General features: G+C 39.6%; 1 protein-coding gene across 8 annotated transcripts in view; it reads right to left on the reverse strand.

The window, feature by feature from the left end:
- ARPP21 (cAMP regulated phosphoprotein 21) overlaps nt 1–20,160 on the reverse strand; it is a 228,825-nt gene that overhangs the window by 99,973 nt on the left and 108,692 nt on the right. For 7 of the 8 annotated variants that reach the window (XM_035129801.3, XM_035129800.3, XM_035129799.3 and 4 more), the window contains 5 exons: nt 8,280–8,455; nt 6,348–6,508; nt 5,589–5,630; nt 5,039–5,122; nt 1,353–1,503 (listed from right to left, as the gene is read on the reverse strand). In XM_035129801.3, coding sequence (XP_034985692.3) covers nt 1,353–1,503; nt 5,039–5,122; nt 5,589–5,630; nt 6,348–6,470 — 400 coding nt within the window. In that variant the 5' untranslated portion in view covers nt 6,471–6,508; nt 8,280–8,455. Of the gene's footprint in view, nt 1–1,352; nt 1,504–5,038; nt 5,123–5,588; nt 5,662–6,347; nt 6,509–8,279; nt 8,456–20,160 lie in introns of those variants that run through there. The other variant, XM_088654180.1, reaches the window with a different exon arrangement.

Below are 20,160 nucleotides of genomic sequence, written 5' to 3' on the forward strand. Positions count from 1 at the left end.
CGGTGAAGGTCCTGTGTGAGTGCTTGGAGGCAGTTGGAGGATGGATGGCGGCTAACAGATTGAGATTGAATCCCAACAAAACAGAAGTACTGTTTGTGGGGGACAGGAGGCGGGCAGGTATGGAGGACTCCCTGGTCCTGAATGGGGTAACTGTGCCCCTGAAGGACCAGGTGCGCAGCCTGGGAGTCAATTTGGACTCACAGCTGTCCATGGAGGCGCAGGTCAATTCTGTGTCCAGGGCAGCTGTTTATCAGCTCCATCTGGTATGCAGGCTGAGACCCTACCTGTCTGCAGACTGTCTCGCCAGAGTGGTGCATGCGCTAGTTATCTCCCGCTTGGACTACTGCAATGCGCTCTACGTGGGGCTACCTTTGAAGGTGACCCGGAAACTACAGCTAACCCAGAATGCGGCAGCTAGACTGGTGACTGGGAGCGGCCGCCGAGACCACATAACACCGGTCCTGACAGACCTACATTGGCTCCCAGTACGTTTCCGAGCACAATTCAAAGTGTTGGTGCTGACCTTTAAAGCCCTAAACGGCCTCGGTCCAGTATACCTGAAGGAGCGTCTCCACCCCCATTGTTCTGCCCAGACACTGAGGTCCAGTGCCGAGGGCCTTCTGGCGGTTCCCTCGCTACAAGAAGCCAAGTTACAGGGAACCAGGCAGAGGGCCTTCTCGGTAGTGGCACCCACCCTGTGGAATGCCCTCCCACCAGAGGTCAAAGAGAACAACAATTACCAGACCTTTAGAAGGCATCTTAAGGCAGCCCTGTTTAGGGAAGCTTTTAATGTTTGATGGATTTCTGTATTTTAATGTTTTGTTGGAAGCCGCCCAGAGTGGCTGGGGGAACCCGGCCAGATGGGCGGGGTATAAATAATAATAATAATATATTATTATTATTATTATTATTATTATTATTATTATTATTATTATTCAAATTTGAGTATTTCCAGGTTAGCAGTATGTGTGACCCTCCGGTCTGAACAGAGACCACTGGCCACATATTAGGACCAGCAGAGTTCTTCACAGTTCCCTTGCTTTTGCAGCTCCAGGCAGCAAGTCAAACCAGAGTGTTTAATGAAGCCCCCCTGGAAATCTAACATACATGGATTGGCTTTGCCTTTGAGTTTGTGGGTCAGAAACTGTGCAGGCTGGTTAGATAGTATAGACATACTGCATATATTCTACAAACAATGTATAAACAAATACATACACTACAATCCCACAGACGTATACAGAATATCAAATATATAAGCAACAAAAAGAAGCAAATACATTCTTGCATTCAAAAACGTCTTCATACGTGACTATGATAGATGACTGAATAACGACTTAAATATTTTTGTTCACCTTTTGATAACATTCTTATCTTGGGTTTTTCACTGTTTCTATCTTTCTCTTTGTTTTTATTCTTTTCTTTTTCTTTCTCAGAGTCATCTTTACTAGATTTATCCTCTTCTTGTAGGCTGGGGAAACTTGAAAGCTGCAGTTGTATTGATTCCTGTTGAAAAAAATATAATAATTTAGGGCCAGATTCAGGAAACTTGGCTTCCAAAATGCATTATGAAGTGCATGCTTAGAAAAGCTGAAGCCAAACTGTCTTCTGTGAACTTAATATTAGGGGGAAAAAATATTGTACTCTTAGGGAGAAATTTTGCTTCCTGATATTTATTTTGCTTCCTGCTACTTATATAGTTTATGTCGTTTATATACCTCAGAGGATTAAGATTTAATTCTGAATATATCCTAACTTATTTGCTTCAGATTAATTATAATTCCCTTGAAGCAGATCCCACTGGACTCAGTGGGAAGCACTTTTAAGTAAAAGTGCCTAAGAAAAAGTATTCTAGAATGAGGGGGTTACAACTAAAATCTTCAGGATCAAAAGCTTAGGTATAAAATACGTTCCACTGGAATCAAGGTAATGTCTTTCAAAGTAAATGGACTGAGGCACCTAAAACCTAAGCACACTTTATTTATTTATTTTTAAAATTGAAATAAGGAAATTGGTCATGCCTACTTAGAATTAAGTTAGAACTTGCTACTGGTCAAATGCAGCAGTTAAGTCTGCATATTAGATTACAAATAACTCAAATGTCCACACCTTCTATGAATATATGTATTACTGATGGGGTCCCAATAATGTTAACATTAATCTCACATTGCTAGATCCATCAACTAGCACATTAAAAAAAATATCTGAATGAGTTCTATCCAATGCCAGTCCTACTTAGAGTAGACCCATTGAAATGGACCTAGGTTAGTCATGTTCATTAATTTCAATGGGTCTACTTTAAGTAGGACCAGCATTCAGTATAACCCAAAGTGTAGGTCTTAGGGTATATGTTATAAAATGTGAACGGAGGGGGGAAGTTAACTGTTTATGAACTCAATACAGTAGACAAATTATGTACATAATTGTCATTGAAATCACTGGAGCTTAAGTGGACGTAACTTTATGTTAACCTATGGTCCGTGACTCTGAAGGTATAGTGAATTGAACTGAAGATTATTGGGGAGAAATACACAGTGAAAATGCATGGTTTATAGTTAGCAGCTCTGTCTGAATTTGCAGTAAACTCCCTGCAAGTAATCTGGCAAGCTGATAAAAGTGCAGTTGTGTGTTCAATTAAGGGAAACAATTAGAATTGCTTCTGTTATGTACACTCTATTATCCTGAAGTCAAAATGATTATAGTGCACTTGCATTTTTACAGGGGATGGAAAGGAAGACAGACTTTACATATAGTCTAAAACAGACATGTAAGCATACAGCAAATATACTTTGTGCCATACATATAACATACCATTTCTACATATTCATTGCATTTGAAATAAACACACACAGAAGTGCTGCAGAGTCGTGAAAGCAATCTATTGTTTGTTTCTTATATTCACTTTTTATTGATATTTTTACTCAATAGTAAAATTACAACGTTGATAAGTACATTCATACAGGAAAAGTTTAGCGAACAACAGGAGATGTTCAGTTTGCAATAATACACTGATAAACCAATATTATAACATTAGAGGCAACATTCCTTTAAAGTAAGGACAAAGTATGCGATCAAATAAGCTTTCATGATCAAGTAATACAGGTAACAAGATTTTTTTCCTACACAGGAAAATCAAGGCAATTTTTTAAATATAATACAAACATTAGGTTTGTAGTACAATCTGTAGTACTGGCAATGTACCATACATTCTCTGATAATTTAGACCCTGTGCTTTGTAAACAGCTAAAATAAACGAACAAAGAAAAAATAAATCTAAATTAACTTATGGAAAAAGAGAAAGAAAGAAACAATTTCCATTGGCCCAACCTTTCCAGTATCCTTCAGTCAGCTCAAAAAGGAGAGCACAGCTCTAGCTTTCCTAGTGCAAAGGTAACCATTATAAAGTTTTAAGTCAAGTATACTTCCCATCTAATTATAAAAAGCCAATAATCCTTAAAGAGGAGACTTTGGTGGCAGAAAGTATTTTAATCCCTGCATTCTTTACATTATACTCAAATCATTCTCCCTAGTACTGGACGAAACAGTGGCAGGAACCTGATGAAATGTGAATCCCAGCCTTGTTCTGCCTTGCATTGTGGGCAGTTTAGGCTGAAATCCTAAATATACACTTAATCTAGAAGTGACATCGAACTCAATGGGATTTAGTTTTGAGTAGGCATGCATAGTGTCGCACCATTAGAAGAGGTATCTAGTCTTTACCTCCAAACCTGCTGGCCTCTGAAGTGTATAAAATTCCTTTCCCTTTTTTTTTTGCAGAGTACATCAGTAACTTCCATGCAACATTGAATATACTGTGATATATTTATATTCTCCTCCTTTCCGTTTCCATTTAAAATGATAGAAAACACAAATAAAATGCAGAACAAAAGCCATACATTTCTTATATGCAAGTTGAGTCACTGTCATAGTCTTATTTTTCCCCTCTCAAAATATTTACCCACAACTCATAAAATAATCTATCTAGTGTCCTACTGCATAAACTGTCATTGTAGAGCAGCGAGAAAGTACAAAAACCCCACAGCGCAGTAAGATATGGGGTGGTGGGTTTTTTGGTCTTTCAAAAAAATAAAACTCTCCATAGCAAAGAGTCCAAAGAGGAGAGTTTGATTTGTTTCATTTCAAGTTAGTAGCGGAAAGTCTTAGAAAGTACACTTAAATGTGAGAATTATTTGTGCTAACAAAAGTTCATCTTTCATTTTCTGCTTCCTCTCCCTCTCTATGGCTGATCTCATTCTTCAAATAATGTCTGAGTCTTCAAGTAAGAAATACTGGCAAGAAGCTTACTTTTTTGGTTTATGTTCTTGATAAATTTGCTTTTATAAGCAGACAATGTAAGCTTTTCTTTCTTTTTTGTTTCTTTTTTGCAGTAAGTGTAGAAGAAAGGTTTTGCAAAATTCTAAAGTCTCTTAGATCAAATTTTTCCTGATTTGATCCATAGATTTATTTCTTTGGAATAAATGGTATACAACACCAATACAGACTAAATCAAACACATGCTTTGCAGTTGGAAAATTGGCACCAAGAATCAGAAGAATGAACCATATGGAATACATTCTGACTTAAAAGTGTCAAGAATTTGAATGTTACTATGAAATAGGTTCCGGGGAACTGATACAAGGACCTTGCATGATTTAGATGCCAGAGTGAACTCAGTACTATGTCTGGTGTAGTCTTACAAGAGATAGCCTTAGAGAAAATAACAATTCTATCTTTTTTTAATTTTATTTTTAAAAATAATTAATCTGAATTCTTTTGAATTCTTTTCCATTTGTTGAAATTTTCAGGGGGTCTGGAAAAAAGAGAGAGCAAATAACACCCTGTGACATACTGTAGAGCTACTCATTTATTTCAAAATAAGTACACGCTTAAAACCAGACAACCTCTAAAATAATAATTATAAAGTATGCTCTTGTGAAAGGTGATTTTGGTTTCCCAAAATCAATAAATGCAGTTAAAGCCCAAATATGCCATCATGCACAAGAAAAGTTAACCATGCAGTTAATGGCTTGGTCTTAGATACCTGGTTGTCATTCTCTGTTTCCAGACGAGGGCATGATTCTTCGCAGACAGCGAGACTTCGGACCAGTTTACCCTTCCCTCCTGACTGAAATATAGAAGGATAAGGAAATCACTTTTGAATACCAGTGTGTGTGTGTGTGTGTGTGTGTGTGTGTGTGTGTGTTCGCCTTCCTCACTGTGTTTCAAAAAATAAAAAGTAAAGAGATAGACCTCAAAGTAGGGAAAAATATTGTTTCACTGACATGGCATTCTGTGTTGTTGGGATGGCACGAGGTAGAACACAGATATAGTGAAGGTTGCAAATAATGTAATCCCTATGCAGAATTTAATATAAAATGGAAGTTCCCACCAGGTATTCAAATGAAAATGGATCTTAAGTATTTACACTGTATTAAGTAAATAGCTAATAACTCAAGGAAGTCCACTAACCTTATTGTAACTAACTATTCCACGAATGAATAAAATAGGAATACGCTTTCATAATATATACAAGCACCTTTCAACCCCCAGCTAGTTTATCGTGACTCTGAGAAAGTAGTCAAAATCTCTACCTTGAGTCTCTTTTTCTGCTGGTTCTGGTTAGCACCTCGTTTCTGCAAACAGCAAGTGACAAATTATGCGTGTCTATGGGTGGAAAATATGCATAACAGGAATAGCAGCAAGTTCATTTAATCATTCATGAAGTACCAGTTTCATGTGGTGACTGTCAGATAACTTGGTAACTTGTGGACCTTAGAATGACTCCATAAGGAGCCTTAGCATAAATATCACTGGTGGTAACTAGCCACAATCATTTCCATTTTTATATGCACATAAAAACATTATTTTTACAATGCAAGACTAAAGAAACCCTCTGAAGCCCCTGTGTTTTCATCACTCCTTGAGAATTCAAAGCAGTGTGGCATTATATTATTATTATTATTTTAAAAGATAATATTTCTTTTCATAGCAGAGACAATAGGCACTGCAAAAGTTCTATCTATACACAGTGGTGCTGATAACTATTTTCTTCCTCCTCCTTTCCACTTTCATAAATGTTTCCCAATAGGTTTCTTACAATATAAGCAGTTTCCTCTTTTTTTGCATAGCTAGGAACTGATCTGATATGCATTTGTGTTCATACAACGCAACAATTTTAATGATGAATGCAGTTAACAGAAATACAGATCTTCCAGAATTGAAAGGGAAAATCTAAGATATGCAATACCTACTCAAAATGGGTGTGGAGAAGGTCTTTAAAAATTAAAGAACGACAAAAATGTTTTTAAAAAGTCCAGCAGTTTAACAGAAAAGTCACTTTTTGTTCTTACCTGGTCTGATTTGCCATTTTCATCTTTTTCATCTACCTCGGAGTTAAGGATGCAATTCTCTTGTTGGGAGATGGCTGAGTCTTGCTCGTTTCCAGCTTCTTCTGTTTTATCTTGCTCAGACATTCTCCCAGGTAGAAATTAATAGAACAAGATTTGATGACCTGAAAGGTCAAGACATTAAAAAACAAAATAGTAGGTGATATTTGCCATCTGATTCCCATGAGAGATATTTTTATTTCCTCCATGATAAACCAACAAAGCACAGCAAGGAACTCAAGAATTAGGGCAATGCAATTCAGCAGACGGCGATGGACTGAAGTATTCTAGGTGAACATTTAATTGTGTAAAAGCTAAGAAGTAGAACAGCTTGCTTTCAAGTACTCATTGTGGCAGAAAATACGGACGTGAAATTACTCCCCCTATCCTTTTTGTCCCACAGCTAGGGATGTGGGATGGAAATGAATTCTTTTACCACAGAGGTGATGGACCAAATAAACGATAACCTATTCGTGCTTTTCTGTTGGGGAGGCGTCAAGCAGACCAGACCTTCCGCTAGACTATCAATCGCTTTTTGGAAAATAAAAAAACCTAATCCACACCTCTACCAGTCAGTCATCCCCCCCACCCCCCCACCCCGTTGTACACACAACAAGGTTATAAGCACTCCATACAAGAAAGGGAGAAATTAAGCCCTGGATGAAATTCAACATAAACATTAATTCTTAAATTGGCAATAAAACTCTCATTGTCACCATTTCAAGCCATCAAATTGACAGCTCCATTATAAAAAATCACGAGCCTCCTCCAAACCCCATGTCACTCTCCCAGCACAGTAAAAATCCTCCTAGAAGCCCTTGGCAGGGAAGCTCTGATGAAGATCTTTTAGCTGCATTGGTCTCAGCTCATATTAGTGTGCTGCAAAGGAGCTCAATACGGTTTTTCAAAGTCAAAGCCTATTATTATTTTCCCTCTTCCTCCCCATGAAATACCCCTCAGCTCCGAACACCTCCGCTACTGATCAGTTGTCAGATGTATCTCATGAATAATTTAGCACTTTTTGTTCTTCTCTTGAACCCCCTCCCCAATTTGCCTTTTTATTTTACTTTGGGGAAAGAGAAATCTTAAGAAGAAAATTAAGTGTGGTAGAGAAGAGGAGCTATTTCAAAACAGGTTTCAGTATTTGCCCTTCTCACAATTTAATAACAGTTATTAGATAAATCGAGTCTTCATATTGTTTCTTTCACAGGTTGCAATTAACACTGAATAGATCTTTGTAAAGCCGCCTTTCTTTGTTTATTTCAAAAGGAAAATACAATGTGCAACTGAGGGGTTTTTTTAATATATAAAGAAAATCAGAAAAATGGGTATACATTTATCCTGGCTGCATTTACTTTGTCAGGTTTAACAGAAAAATCACAAAGGGTCTAGTTCCATAATTAAATTTTCAAGGGGAGCATGATTTGTGAAAAGAATTGGGGCTTTGAACAATGAATGTTGCTTTCTTTTCTTTTCTTTTCTTTTAAAAAAACCCAACCAACCAAACACCAAAACTTACAAGATATTTTGTTTCTTTATATGTGAACACTGGGGCAAAAGTTGCATGATTTAGAGAGGAGGTTGGTAACAATCAAACAAATTCATTCTTTATCTACGCTATTGTGTTATACTGTCATGTTATTACATTTTCTTTTCTCAGAACACACACACACACTTTCCCCTACAGCTGATCCGTTTATTTGCAGAGCATTCATATCTGAAATTAAGCCATTCTTTCTCATAAATTCAAATATAACACCACATGTTACCTTAACCATTATCCCTGTTGCTTGGTACATGCTCAAAGACCTGATGTGGATTTATGGGCATGGCTCAAATCCACAGAAATTATACCTCCTTCTGCCAATGGGTAGGTAAGAAAAAGAAGCTGTTTACCTTCAGTGCTGTGTTAATTCTTGATGCTTTTCTACCAGTTGCTGATGCTGCTCCTCACTGGTTAAATCCACACAAGTGATCAATGACAATGTGAGTCCCATGACCCCATTTAACAGTTCAGAGTGCCAATCTCCATGCTCTTCCTCTAAAGAGTTTGACAGATCATCGTCATCAACCTGGTGGGGAGGGGGAGGGAAGACAAAAAGTAAATACCAATAATAATAGATATAATCATGGTAGGGTTAAAAGATTAAAATAGAGACCAGATTTCTAACACTAATGACCGGCTTCAAGCAAATCAGTTTCACAGCTTGATCCAGCTCCACCTGTCTCAAAAAACTGTGTGCTTCTCCTCTAATGAAGGCTAGAGCCGGCTGTTCAAGTCATAACAGCTCCTACGCACGGAGCTAAAATTAACAATTGCATATTATGTGCCGAAGATTACTCACTTCAGTTTTAACCTTTTTGGTGAATTCTAGCACTTTGCATTTAAAAAAAGGCTCATCTTCGCCTCAATGGAACCCAATATTGTCACTAAAGAAAAAATAATAATGTCTTTGCTGTAACTAAAGCTTCAATTTTCAGAATTAATACTATTCCTTTGCTTTCCCTTTCCTAAAGTGACCTCAGCAGCAGGTATAAATGAGCTGATTGTAATAAGATAGAGCCATTAAAAATGGCTAAGAGAGAGTTAACAATTCTGAGCAATGGAAATCAGGGGAAAGTCAGAATAAGTGGGATGTGAAAGGAGGGGAGAGAGATTGCTTAGGGAGTAAGACAGAAGGCACAGTTGCTTCAAAAATGCATTACGCTATGTTTATACCGAATGTTGCTACCAGATGGGCATTTGGTTAAAAAGAAAAGTGAGAGGTTAACAGGAAAATAGAAACATTTACAAAGTACTTAAATGTCATGGCTGCCTTTTCAAGAGCTGGATTTGGCAACTGGCTGAAAATCTGACAACCCAACCACTTAAACCTTCATTAAATCTTTAGGAAAGGAGATGTCACGAGCCAGGTAATATTAATGCACAGCAGTTTCTAGAGCGAGATTAAATTGTTAACAGTGGCAACAACTGTAAGATGCACCAGTTCTGTTGTCCAAAGAAAGCACAAAAAATTATTTCAATAACTATTACAAAGAAGAGTTTTTATTCCCCCATCCATATTTTAATCTCTTATTATGCTGAGAGCTTCTGCGTATCTATCACCTCTTCTGTTTTATATGCAACAACAGTATAAATGTTATCTGCTCCCTCCTCGGCTGAAACTTATTAGTAGCAACGCAGTAATTGTCCTTGGAGAGGGAAAAACCTTAATGCAGTTGCGGATGAAGCAATGGGAGTGGCTGTAGCACCTTGAGAACAAACTAATTACAGATTAACTCATCACTGCTTATCCTTTCTTGCTAAAAAAAACCCCCAACCCTACCAAATAGTAAGAAAACGAACTGGAAACATTCTAAGCGCCAAAGAAAACAAAAATAAAATCCGCATTGTGCTTCCCTGATTTTATGGCAAGAGGCAGAGAAAAATAATTGCGAAAAGCACAATCCATCAAAAGATTTCCATGCTGGACCAGAATAAGGAGTGTTTGTTCAAGAGCCGTTTAATAAACCAATCCAAGATTCAAAGGTCTTTGTAAAAGTGCCTCCTTATAAACTCACAAAGACATTACAAGCTGTTGATTGTTTGCTGCTCATGGCGCCAAATAAAACAATCCTGTTTTGCTTGAAAGAAGTATAATAAAACGTTAGGACTGAATGAGTGTCGAGCCATTCATTGGACTACAAACCCAGAGTACACTGCCTTGTACACCCAGAAAGACACCTTGACTTGTTCAAAAGCATATAAAATATTGGAGAAGAAGCAAACATTCTATTTTGGCATTCCACAGATCCATGTCAGTGGAAACACATGGGGGTGGTGCGTCAGGTAAAAATATTACTAAGTCTGGATACCTGTACATGTTTTTTTTGTTTTTGTTTTTTTAAGATAAGGCTTTATTAAGATTTTCAGGGCCCAGTTTTCAATGAATCCTGTTACCTAAAACAATGATACACATGTATTTCATTCTGGGGAAACATGCACTGCTGATATGAACTGCATTTCAACCTGCATTTAAATGCTTTGATTATGCAAGAAACAGATTCCTCAATGAGTTTTCAAAATATACACTGTTTCACATGAAAATAATGTGTTCTTTCCACTGTGGCTATCTTTCCCCAATTCTCAATGGAGAGAAAACATAAAGTGAGTATCATGTATAAGAATCACATATGAAACATTCAGAAATTGCATTTAAAATCTGTTTTAAGTGAACTAGCTTCTTTGACCACCCAGAAACTCAAAACTTCATCTTATGGCCTTTCCAAATAGTTAGGTTATCAAGCAGCAAGTACAGAGTTATTCCCCATTTTGTAAGGATCAATATGCCATCCTTCAACACTTCTATTTGCATGACATCCTATCCCTAGCGCTCACACTGCTGTAGTGTGTCACTTTCTCTGGCTAACAATTTGCTTCCACTTGTGCCTCAGGAGTTATAGGTGGGATGGGATCAAACTTCTCATGGGTTTTGGTACTTTCAATCACAACCAACCATGTAGAATGATCAAATCCATATTTACCTGGGAGTAAGTCCCACTGTGATCAGATTGTACCCTAGTTGGAACTAAACTCTATCAAAATCAATAGGGCTTGCTTTTAAATAACGAATTTAAGATTAGTATATTAAGTTGCGATTTTAAAAATGACGTAAGCAGGCATGCCTGCCCAAAAATCAGTTTAAGTGCCATTGAATTCTGTTGGTCTGGAGTAGATATAACTTTGAAGGCAATTCACACAAGCATTTTTAAAAATGTGGTAAAGTTATTTATAGCTTACTTTTCAGAGAATTTTGCCATAGTGATTTGGTTTTGTGAATCTGGATTAATGATCATTTATCAGCAGCCTACCAACTCCCCCCCCTTTAAAACTCAGAACTAATCTATCTTCCAAAACCACACCATTACATCCATCTGCCTTTGTACCTCACTGAATAGAGTTTCAATGGGTCACAACTCATCATCATCATCATCAATTCGTTGTTGCTTCTTCTTGGATCCCCCTTCACCATAGTGCACCAGGATGAGTTACAACAATATAAAAATGAAATATTCATATCTGTTAAAATAATATAAATAATCTCCACATTTATTTTAACAATCCTGTTTTTCCCAGCACTAAGCTCATTAGGGTATGTAACACTGATTTAAATCACCAAGCAATAAGGCCAATTTAAATAATTGATTTAAATAAATAAAAATCCATTTATTATTTAGATTCTTACTAAATAAAAGTGCAGACTAAGTGCTTGCTATAAACCTAAAGCACATTTATTTAAAGCTTAAAAGAACATTTATACAGCTTCAGAAAGTACACTACAAATTTGCTAAATACTTATCATTATGTTTACTAATTTTGAAATAAATATATACAAAATACTGCTTAGTTTTAAACCAATCCTTCAAACTCCTGCTGAAGGCTTGCTGAGGGGAGCTAGAATGAGGCACATCTGCACCTCCATTGGTGGGGAAGTACTCTGCCAACAGTACAACCCATTCATCCCAATGGCCACTGGTAGACCCACAGAAAGCTTGATAGGCACAGGTCTACTTCTAGTGGTTTTCCTACAGGTGACATGGACCACAACATTTCAATGGATCGATCTATCTGGGGTGGCCTTGAATCCAAAATTTCCTTGATAACGCCCACCATCTTCTGTCCTGGCCACAGCAAACTTGAGAAGTGGTAAATCATCCACAAATTGGGGATGTGCCACAATCCTTTACCCTCTTTCCTGGGAGTATGTCTCATTGAGTTCAGTGGGGCTTACGTTTGAGTAGACATGCATAGAATTGCGTTAGTAATGCTAATGATCATGTCAAGCTCCATTAGAATTACCCATATTCATGCCATGTATAAAGCAAAAAATAATAATTGAATTTTTATTAAATAATGTTTTTGTCATACAACTGCCCTGTCTTGCCTTACCTCAAAAAACAGGTAAATTATCTCAACTAGGGTTACTAGACATTAATGAGAAGACTACTTATCTCCATGAGATGGAAAACTGTGTTGTCTAGGTTCAAGTAGTTCAGGGTGACAGCTATAGGGACTTGCCCCCATAACCAAATAATAATAATAATTTAATTATTTATACCCAGCCCACATGGCTGGGTTTCCCTAGCCACTCTGGGTGGCTTACAACATATATAAAAACAAAATAAACTGAACAAATTAACTAGTCCTGCAGCCAACTGGAAGCCGTGGAAGCTGCACCAGATGTTCGGCTTCCAAAGATCATTCAAAAACCAGAACAATCACTTCCGCTCTCCGATCGTCCAGGAGCCAAAATGTTTGAGTTTACAGGCGTTCGGCTTCTGAGGTTCCACTGTATTGTGCAACATGCCCATCCGGGGGGAAATTTACATGTTGAAGCAAATGTCCAGGAAAGACAGTTGCACTTAGCTTCCTTCCAGGTGCAATGTGTGCAGGGCAGCTGTACCCAGTGGTGCAGGGCCTGACAAGCAGAAAATGAGAAAGTTCTCCTGTAGGCTATTTTGGATTTGGGGCGGTTTTGCCCTGTGAGCTACCCACCCTCATGTTAGATCCTTCCCTGAGCAATGCAAATCACTAGTTGACAGGGCTGGAAAGGAATTTTCTCTCTCAAACCTTGGTTGGGTTGTTGTTGTTGTTGTTGTTGTTTTGCCTTCCCCCCTCCAAGCAACATTTATGGCTTCCTTAGGTGGAATAATGTTGTCTATGTATAAGTGCACTGGGAAAGATTAACACAGTGAAGCAGGAAGCCCATAAGGGGTCAAAGGCAGGGATTAGCCACGGCATGTCCCAAGCTCAGGCCGGGGTCTCTGGCTGGCTGGACTCCTCACCCTGGTTGCCCAGTGAAACTTTGGAAGCTTGGCTTGCACCATGACAGGGTTTAGAACCGGGTGTCTCCCATGAAATGTGTATGATGTGGTCCAGCCACAGTGGAGCACATTTCTCCAGCAAGGGGTGGGTGGATTGATAAAATGATCCAGGCCATGCTGCCATGCCAACTCTAACCCCTGCCTACTGCAGTCAATAAAGTTTTGGGCCTGATTGCATCCCAACATCTGGTTGTTTGCTGCTGTTCTGGGTTGCGTAATATGGCTGCTGGGGCAATGAAATGGCAAACGATTAAATAGAAAACCTCCTTCAAATTCAATTGATTGAATTTGAATCCTGCCTCTCCATCAGTGATCTTCCAGCTGTTAATCCAGACTGAAATGGTGCCATGCCCAGGCAGCAGAAATGATATGCCTAAAGTAGTTCTTGCTCAAAAGGTGACTCAAACATGTGAGCCCAACAGAAGAAAACATAAAGACACCTCAGGGACACCAGTATATCATGGGGGTATGATTCCACGTATGTCACCTACATAGATCAAAGAAAACCCATACACCTAATTCGCCTGAAAGAATCACCCAAACAGTGGCCTCATTTGGATGTAAAGCTACACTATGATTTGCCATTACACAAATTAACCTCAGGCTCATCAGCAACCAGCTCACTTCTCCTCCAGGACGGCCAGCCAGCAGCTTATCCTTCATTCTGAACCTGGACAAACTGTTTTTCAGTCTTGGCTTTGTACTGAAACAAGACAGCTTTAAAGCATGACCCAAAAAGTTGCTTTGTTCCTCTAAACTTTATTTGAAATTAAACACATCTTAGGATTCAGACATAATGATGAATGACATTTAATTTAAAACCAAACCAAAAATTTCCAGTCTCCTCACAGCTGGACCAAAGAAAGGGGGAGAGGAAAGTGCACAATTTAGTGCTAAACCACAGTTTAGTGTTATCAGCACTACTTTGTCTCAGTTGGTAGTATTTGGGGAAACGGTTCTGGTTAGATATGAAGTTTCATTATACAGAAAGCCTGCAACTTATGCAGGGGTTACATTCCAGGCATTGCGTCTAAACCCAAAATCACATATAGTCAAAACACAGTGAGTTCACTGGTGTGTGAGATTGTGAAACCCTTTCCCCCAGATACCCATCCCTTCTCCGTCCCCTTTTTAATTTATTTCTTTTAAAAACAACAACAACAACCAAGAGTGTAAAGCTGAATGTGCACAAGTTAAATCTGTGCAAGCTTCAGGTTTACGGTATATGCCATTCACTCTACAAGTTTGAGATGTATCTATATTCTGCTAATCGTACATGAGTCGCGGAAGGGAACCTGTTATTCCTAAATTTCAGTACTTTGAACTTTATACATATACAGGCTATATTACATCACAATACAACATAAAGTATTATCCGTATTTTAGTACATTATGACATACAACCTAATAGATATTCTTTATAGCACACAAAACTCCTCCCAACCATTGTCCTTTAAATATTTAATCTGCCAATCCTATTAGCAAATTCTCCTGTCATTGATTTTTATAACTGAAGGCAGCCCTGTTCAGGGAAGTTTTTAATGTTTAATGCTGTATTGTGTTTTTAATATTCGATTGGGAGCCGCCCAGAGTGGCTGGGAAAACTCAGCCAGATGGGCAGGATATAAATTAGTAGTAGTAGTAGTAGTAGTAGTTATATACAATTTCAGCCTTGGAACACAGTCAGTATGTTCAGATATAGCACGATAGCCTTATTTTGGACATGTTGCTTGCATATAAAGGCTGAGCAAGCTATGCTCCAGCCCCACCCGTTTCAACTGTTTGCCATGGCTTAGAGAGCAAAGACTAAAGCAGGGAGACTCCTCTGTTCATACAGACTCTCTTGAATGATTCAGAATCCTGGGAAAGTGGGGCTCTATAACATGCAGGGAGCCTCTAGGAATAAGAAGCAGCTCCCCACTTCAGACTTCGAACAATGACTTGTGGGGCGTGAAAAGCATAGTGATGTTGTGAAGGAAGGGTGCAGAGCTTAGTGTCGGGAACTGGCGTGGGGAAGGAACGATTCCCCCAGACATAACACAGGAAAGAAAACAGCCTTCTCCCCAACTCATTCATGACCCGTGCCTTGCTTTCAACACCAGACACATGTTCCATAAATCTTGCAGAGTAAACACAGACAGACTGAGGCAGAGGTGTGTGCACTAAGCTACTTTATTGCTAAGAATTAAGCAGAACAAAAGAAAGCATGTCTCCTCTCACTAAGAGAAGTCCGAAGAAGAAGAAGAAGAAGAAGAAGAAGAAGAAGAAGAAGAAGAAGAAGAAGAAGAAGAAGAAGAAGAAGAAGAAGAAGAAAACAAACGGAAACGGGATACAGCATCACATCCGCTCCCATGATTCCAACAATCTTTGCTGGAATGTGTAAACACAGTATTGTGACTGCACAGTGAGAGATATAGAAACCCAACACTTAGCAAGCTCACCTCCATTCATTCTGCTTGCTTCCATGCCCAAATAGAACTAATATTTGTTAGGTATGTCTAATCCAACACAGTGAAAGAAGATGGCTTTTGTCAAAAAAGACAGCTGCACAAGTTGGCGTGGCTCCCAACAAGTTTGAGTAGATGCTTTATCAGGGGAAATGATTTTATGCTATTTATTTACTGCTTGGGACTACCCTTTGATATGAAGCACAACACAGCTCAAGGTTCAGTTGGTATGGTGTGGAACTATAACATAGCCACTGCAAGTAAAGAGATACTCTTTCTACTAGTTCAGCAGTGGTTCGCAGATGGTTCCTCAGCCAACTGAACAACCAAGCCCAATACATACTCAAAGAGACAAGAGGGGAAAGAATCAAAGGCAACTGCTTGAAAATCTCCACTCACTTTCCTCATTTGAACTTCCTGCTTGAACTTTGCTTTGATAAGTTTACATCCCTTCCCTTTGCATTATTTTGCTGGAATTAATTTATACAAATATTAAAAATGTGGCAAAATCACTCATTTCACCAAATTATATTACTATATCAGCTGGACTGGATACCAGTGTATTTCTAAACCCAATTCAAAGTGCTGGTTTTGACCTTTAAAACTCTAACCAGCCAGGCCCAAGCGATTCATTGGACCACTCATACCCATATTATCCAGCCTGCACTTTAAGATCTTCTTCAGAGAATCCCATGGTGTGTTCACCGCCTAGGTTGGTGCAGGGGGTGGCCACAAGAGAGAGAGATCCTTCTCTATGATGGCCCTATTGCATTAGAATTTCCTTCTGCTGGGCTTAAACCAAAGCTCTGTGCTGCAGGCTTTCAGAAGACCCTAAGGCTAATTTGTCATCTTTCCTTCCAGGCATGGTTGTTAGTTGGGTGACAGCCTGCCTCAATTATATTCCTATTGGTTCTGTATTTATTTATTTATTTATTAGTCAAAAGTTGATTTGTAGTATTCTAAAGTTTTGAATTTTGGACTGTTGTATACCTTTTAAAATCTTTTGTTCATTTGTAAGCTGTTCTGGGCAGATAAAAAGGTAAAGGGACCCCTGACCATTAGGTCCAGTCGTGACCGACTCTGGGGTTGCGCGCTCATCTCGCATTATTGGCCGAGGGAGCCGGCGTATAGCTTCCAGGTCATGTGGCCAGCATGACAAAGCTGCTTCTGGCGAACCAGAGCGGCACACGGAAACGCCGTTTACCTTCCCGCTGTAGCGGTTCCTATTTATCTACTTGCATTTTGACGTGCTTTCGAACTGCTAGGTTGGCAGGAGCTGGGACCAAGCAACGGGAGCTCACCCCGTCACAGGGATTCGAACCGCCGACCTTCTGATCAGCAAGCCCTAGGCTCAGTGGTTTAACCACAGCGCCACACAAAAAATGGCCTAAAATAAAAATGTGTTTGTGTGTATAAAAATTATTCACACCAAATACATTTAAAGAAGTTGAATTTAAAACTCATAGCGCACAGTAATTCAGCTCTGTTCTTAATCCATACAATTTGGTGCAATGCGAATTAGTCTGCACTGTCAACTCATCCACTGAACAGTAAATATTCAATGATTACCATAATAAAGGACAAAAGTGGAAAGGACCTAACAGAAGCAGAAGACATCAAAAAAAGGTGGCAAGAATACACAGGAGTTATACCAGAAAGATATGGAGGTCTCGTACACCCCAGTAGTGTGGTTGCTGACCTTGAGCCAAACATCTTGAAGAGTGAAGTCAAATTGGCTTTAGAAAGCATTGCTAATAACAAGGCCAGTGGAAGTGATGATATTCCAGCTGAACTATTTAAAATCTTTAAAGATGATGCTGTTAAGGTGCTACACTCAAGATGCCAGCAAGTTTGGAAACTAACCAGTGGCCAAAGGATTGGAGAAGACCAGTCTTCTACATCCCAATCCCAAAGAAGGGCAGTGCCAAAGAATGCTCCAACTACCGCACAATTGCGCTCATTTCAAACGCTAGCAAGGTTATGCTTAACATTCTACAAGGCAGGCTTAAGCAGTATGTGGACCGAGAACTCCCAGAAGTGCAAGCTGGATTTCGAAGGGGCAGAGGAACCAGAGACCAAATTGCAAACATGTGTTGGATTATGGAGAAAGCAAGAGAGTTCCAGAAAAACATCTACTTCTCCTTCATTGACTACACAAAAGCATTTGACTGTGTCAACCATAGCAAACTATGGCAAGTTCTGAAAGAAATGGGAGTGCCTGATCACCTCATCTGTCTCCTGAGAAATCTCTATGTGGGACAAGAAGCTACAGTTAGAAGTGGATCTGGAATAACTGATTGGTTCAAAATTGGGGAAGGAGTACGACAAGGCTGTATATTGTCTCCCTGCTTACTTAACTTATATGCAGAATTCATCATGCGAAAGGCTGGACTGGATTAATCCCAAACCGGAATTAAGATTGCTGGAAGAAATATCAACAACCTCAGATATGCTGATGACACAACCTTGATGGCAGAAAGTGAGGAGGAATTAAAGAACCTTTTAATGAGGGTGAAAGAGGAGAGCGCAAAATATGGTCTGAAGCTCAATATCAAAAAAACCAAGATCATGGCCACTGGTCCCATCACCTCCTGGCAAATAGAAGGGGAAGAAATGGAGGCAGTGAGAGATTTTACTTTCTTGGGTTCCATGATCATTGCAGATGGTGACAACGAAATTAAAAGACGCCTGCTTCTTGGGAGAAAAGCAATGACAAACCTAGACAGCATCTTAAAAAGCAGAGACATCACCGAATAGTTAAAACTATGGTTTTCCCAGTAGTGATATATGGAAGTGAGAGCTGGACCATGAAGAAGGCTGATCGCTGAAGAATTGATGGTTTTGAATTATGGTGCTAGAGGAGACTCTTGAGAGTCCCATGGACTGCAAGAAGATCAAACCTATCTATTATGAAAGAAATCAGCCCTGAGTGCTCACTGGAGGGGCAGATCCTGAAGCTGAGGCTCCAATACTTTGGCCACCTCATGAGAAGAGAAGACTCCCTGGAAAAGACCCTGATGTTGGGAAAGATTGAGGGCACAAGGAGAAGGGGACGACAGAGGACGAGATGGTTGGACAGTGTTCTCGAAGCTACCAACAGCTGCCCAAACTGTGGGAGGCAGTGGAAGACAGGAGTGCCTGGCGTGTTCTGGTCCATGGGGTTACGAAGAGTCGGACACAACTAAGAAGAAGAAGAAGAGTTTGGATTTGATATCCCGCTTTATCACTACCCGAAGGAGTCTCAAAGCGGCTAACAATCTCCTTTCCCCTCCTCCCCGACAACAGACACCCTGTGAGTAAGACAGCTACTTTGAGATCTTGTATAGAATGTCCTGGGAGATTGAAGTGTTCTCCTACTGGTTTTTCTGTCTTCTGGTTCCTGATGTCAGATTTATGTCCATTTATCCTTTGGCGTAGGGTTTGGCCTGTTTGTCCAATATAGAGAGCTGAAGGGCACTGTTGGCATTTGATGGCATACACAATGTTAGAAGATGAGCAATTAAATAAAATGAAGAGCTGTCTTACTACAAAAGAATTTCAGAAATAGACTGGAAAGAGAAGTTGCTGAATTACAACTTATCACCAAGCTCAAAACCATGGAGGGACCTGGTTTGAACAGAGATATCGGATTCTTATCTCATTATACATGATAAGCGATCTTCAGCCATCTCAACCCTTGCTTTTTCATGCAAAACCATTTGCAGTCGTTTTCGGTCATCAACAGCTATCAGTCAGTCAATCACCCACTTCCACCACCCTTCTGAGTGATCCCCCCTCCCCTCCCCATCCCCACCCCTCCCCACCCCTTCTCTACATAAGTGCCTGGGGACTTCTATTTCACTGTATCTGAAGAAGTGTGCATGCACACGAAAGCTCATACCAAAATAAAAACTTAGTTGGTCTTTAAGGTACTACTGAAGGAATTTTTTTTATTTTACTTCGACCCAGACCAACACGGCTACCTACCTGTAATCAAGTTTTGTAGGACACAATGGGAGAAGATACCGCAAACGTACAGTACATTACTGCTCCAGCACACAGACTGCCACCCTGCTGTTTCAAGGGCACATATGGATCCTACCCAGTGCTGTTTTTTTCTAGAAAAGGAGGTGCTGGAATTAACTATGAACACTCATTCTCTTGGAATGGCAATGGCACCCACCTGAGAGCTGCCAGAATTGAGTTCCAGCAAATTCCAGCTGGGAAAAGAGAAGCCCTAATCCCGCCTCCCTCTTGTGTCCCATTGCAATTGCCAAAACCAACCAATTTTGCCAAGTTCTCACTACATTGCAAGGTATAGAATTTCTCCCTGAACCCTCGGCAGGATTCCAAACCGGCATATCATTTCGGAAGTGTCTGAGAGTTGGGTCAAGCTTCAGGTGTGGGCTGGAGATCATTTTAATGTTGCTGCTTCAAAAAAAAAAGAATCTTCACACTCTCTTGGCTGTATCTAGATATCAGATAAA

This window comes from Zootoca vivipara, chromosome 11 (assembly GCF_965207765.1).
Source record: "Zootoca vivipara chromosome 11, rZooViv2.hap1.1, whole genome shotgun sequence".
NCBI lineage: Eukaryota > Metazoa > Chordata > Lepidosauria > Squamata > Lacertidae > Zootoca > Zootoca vivipara.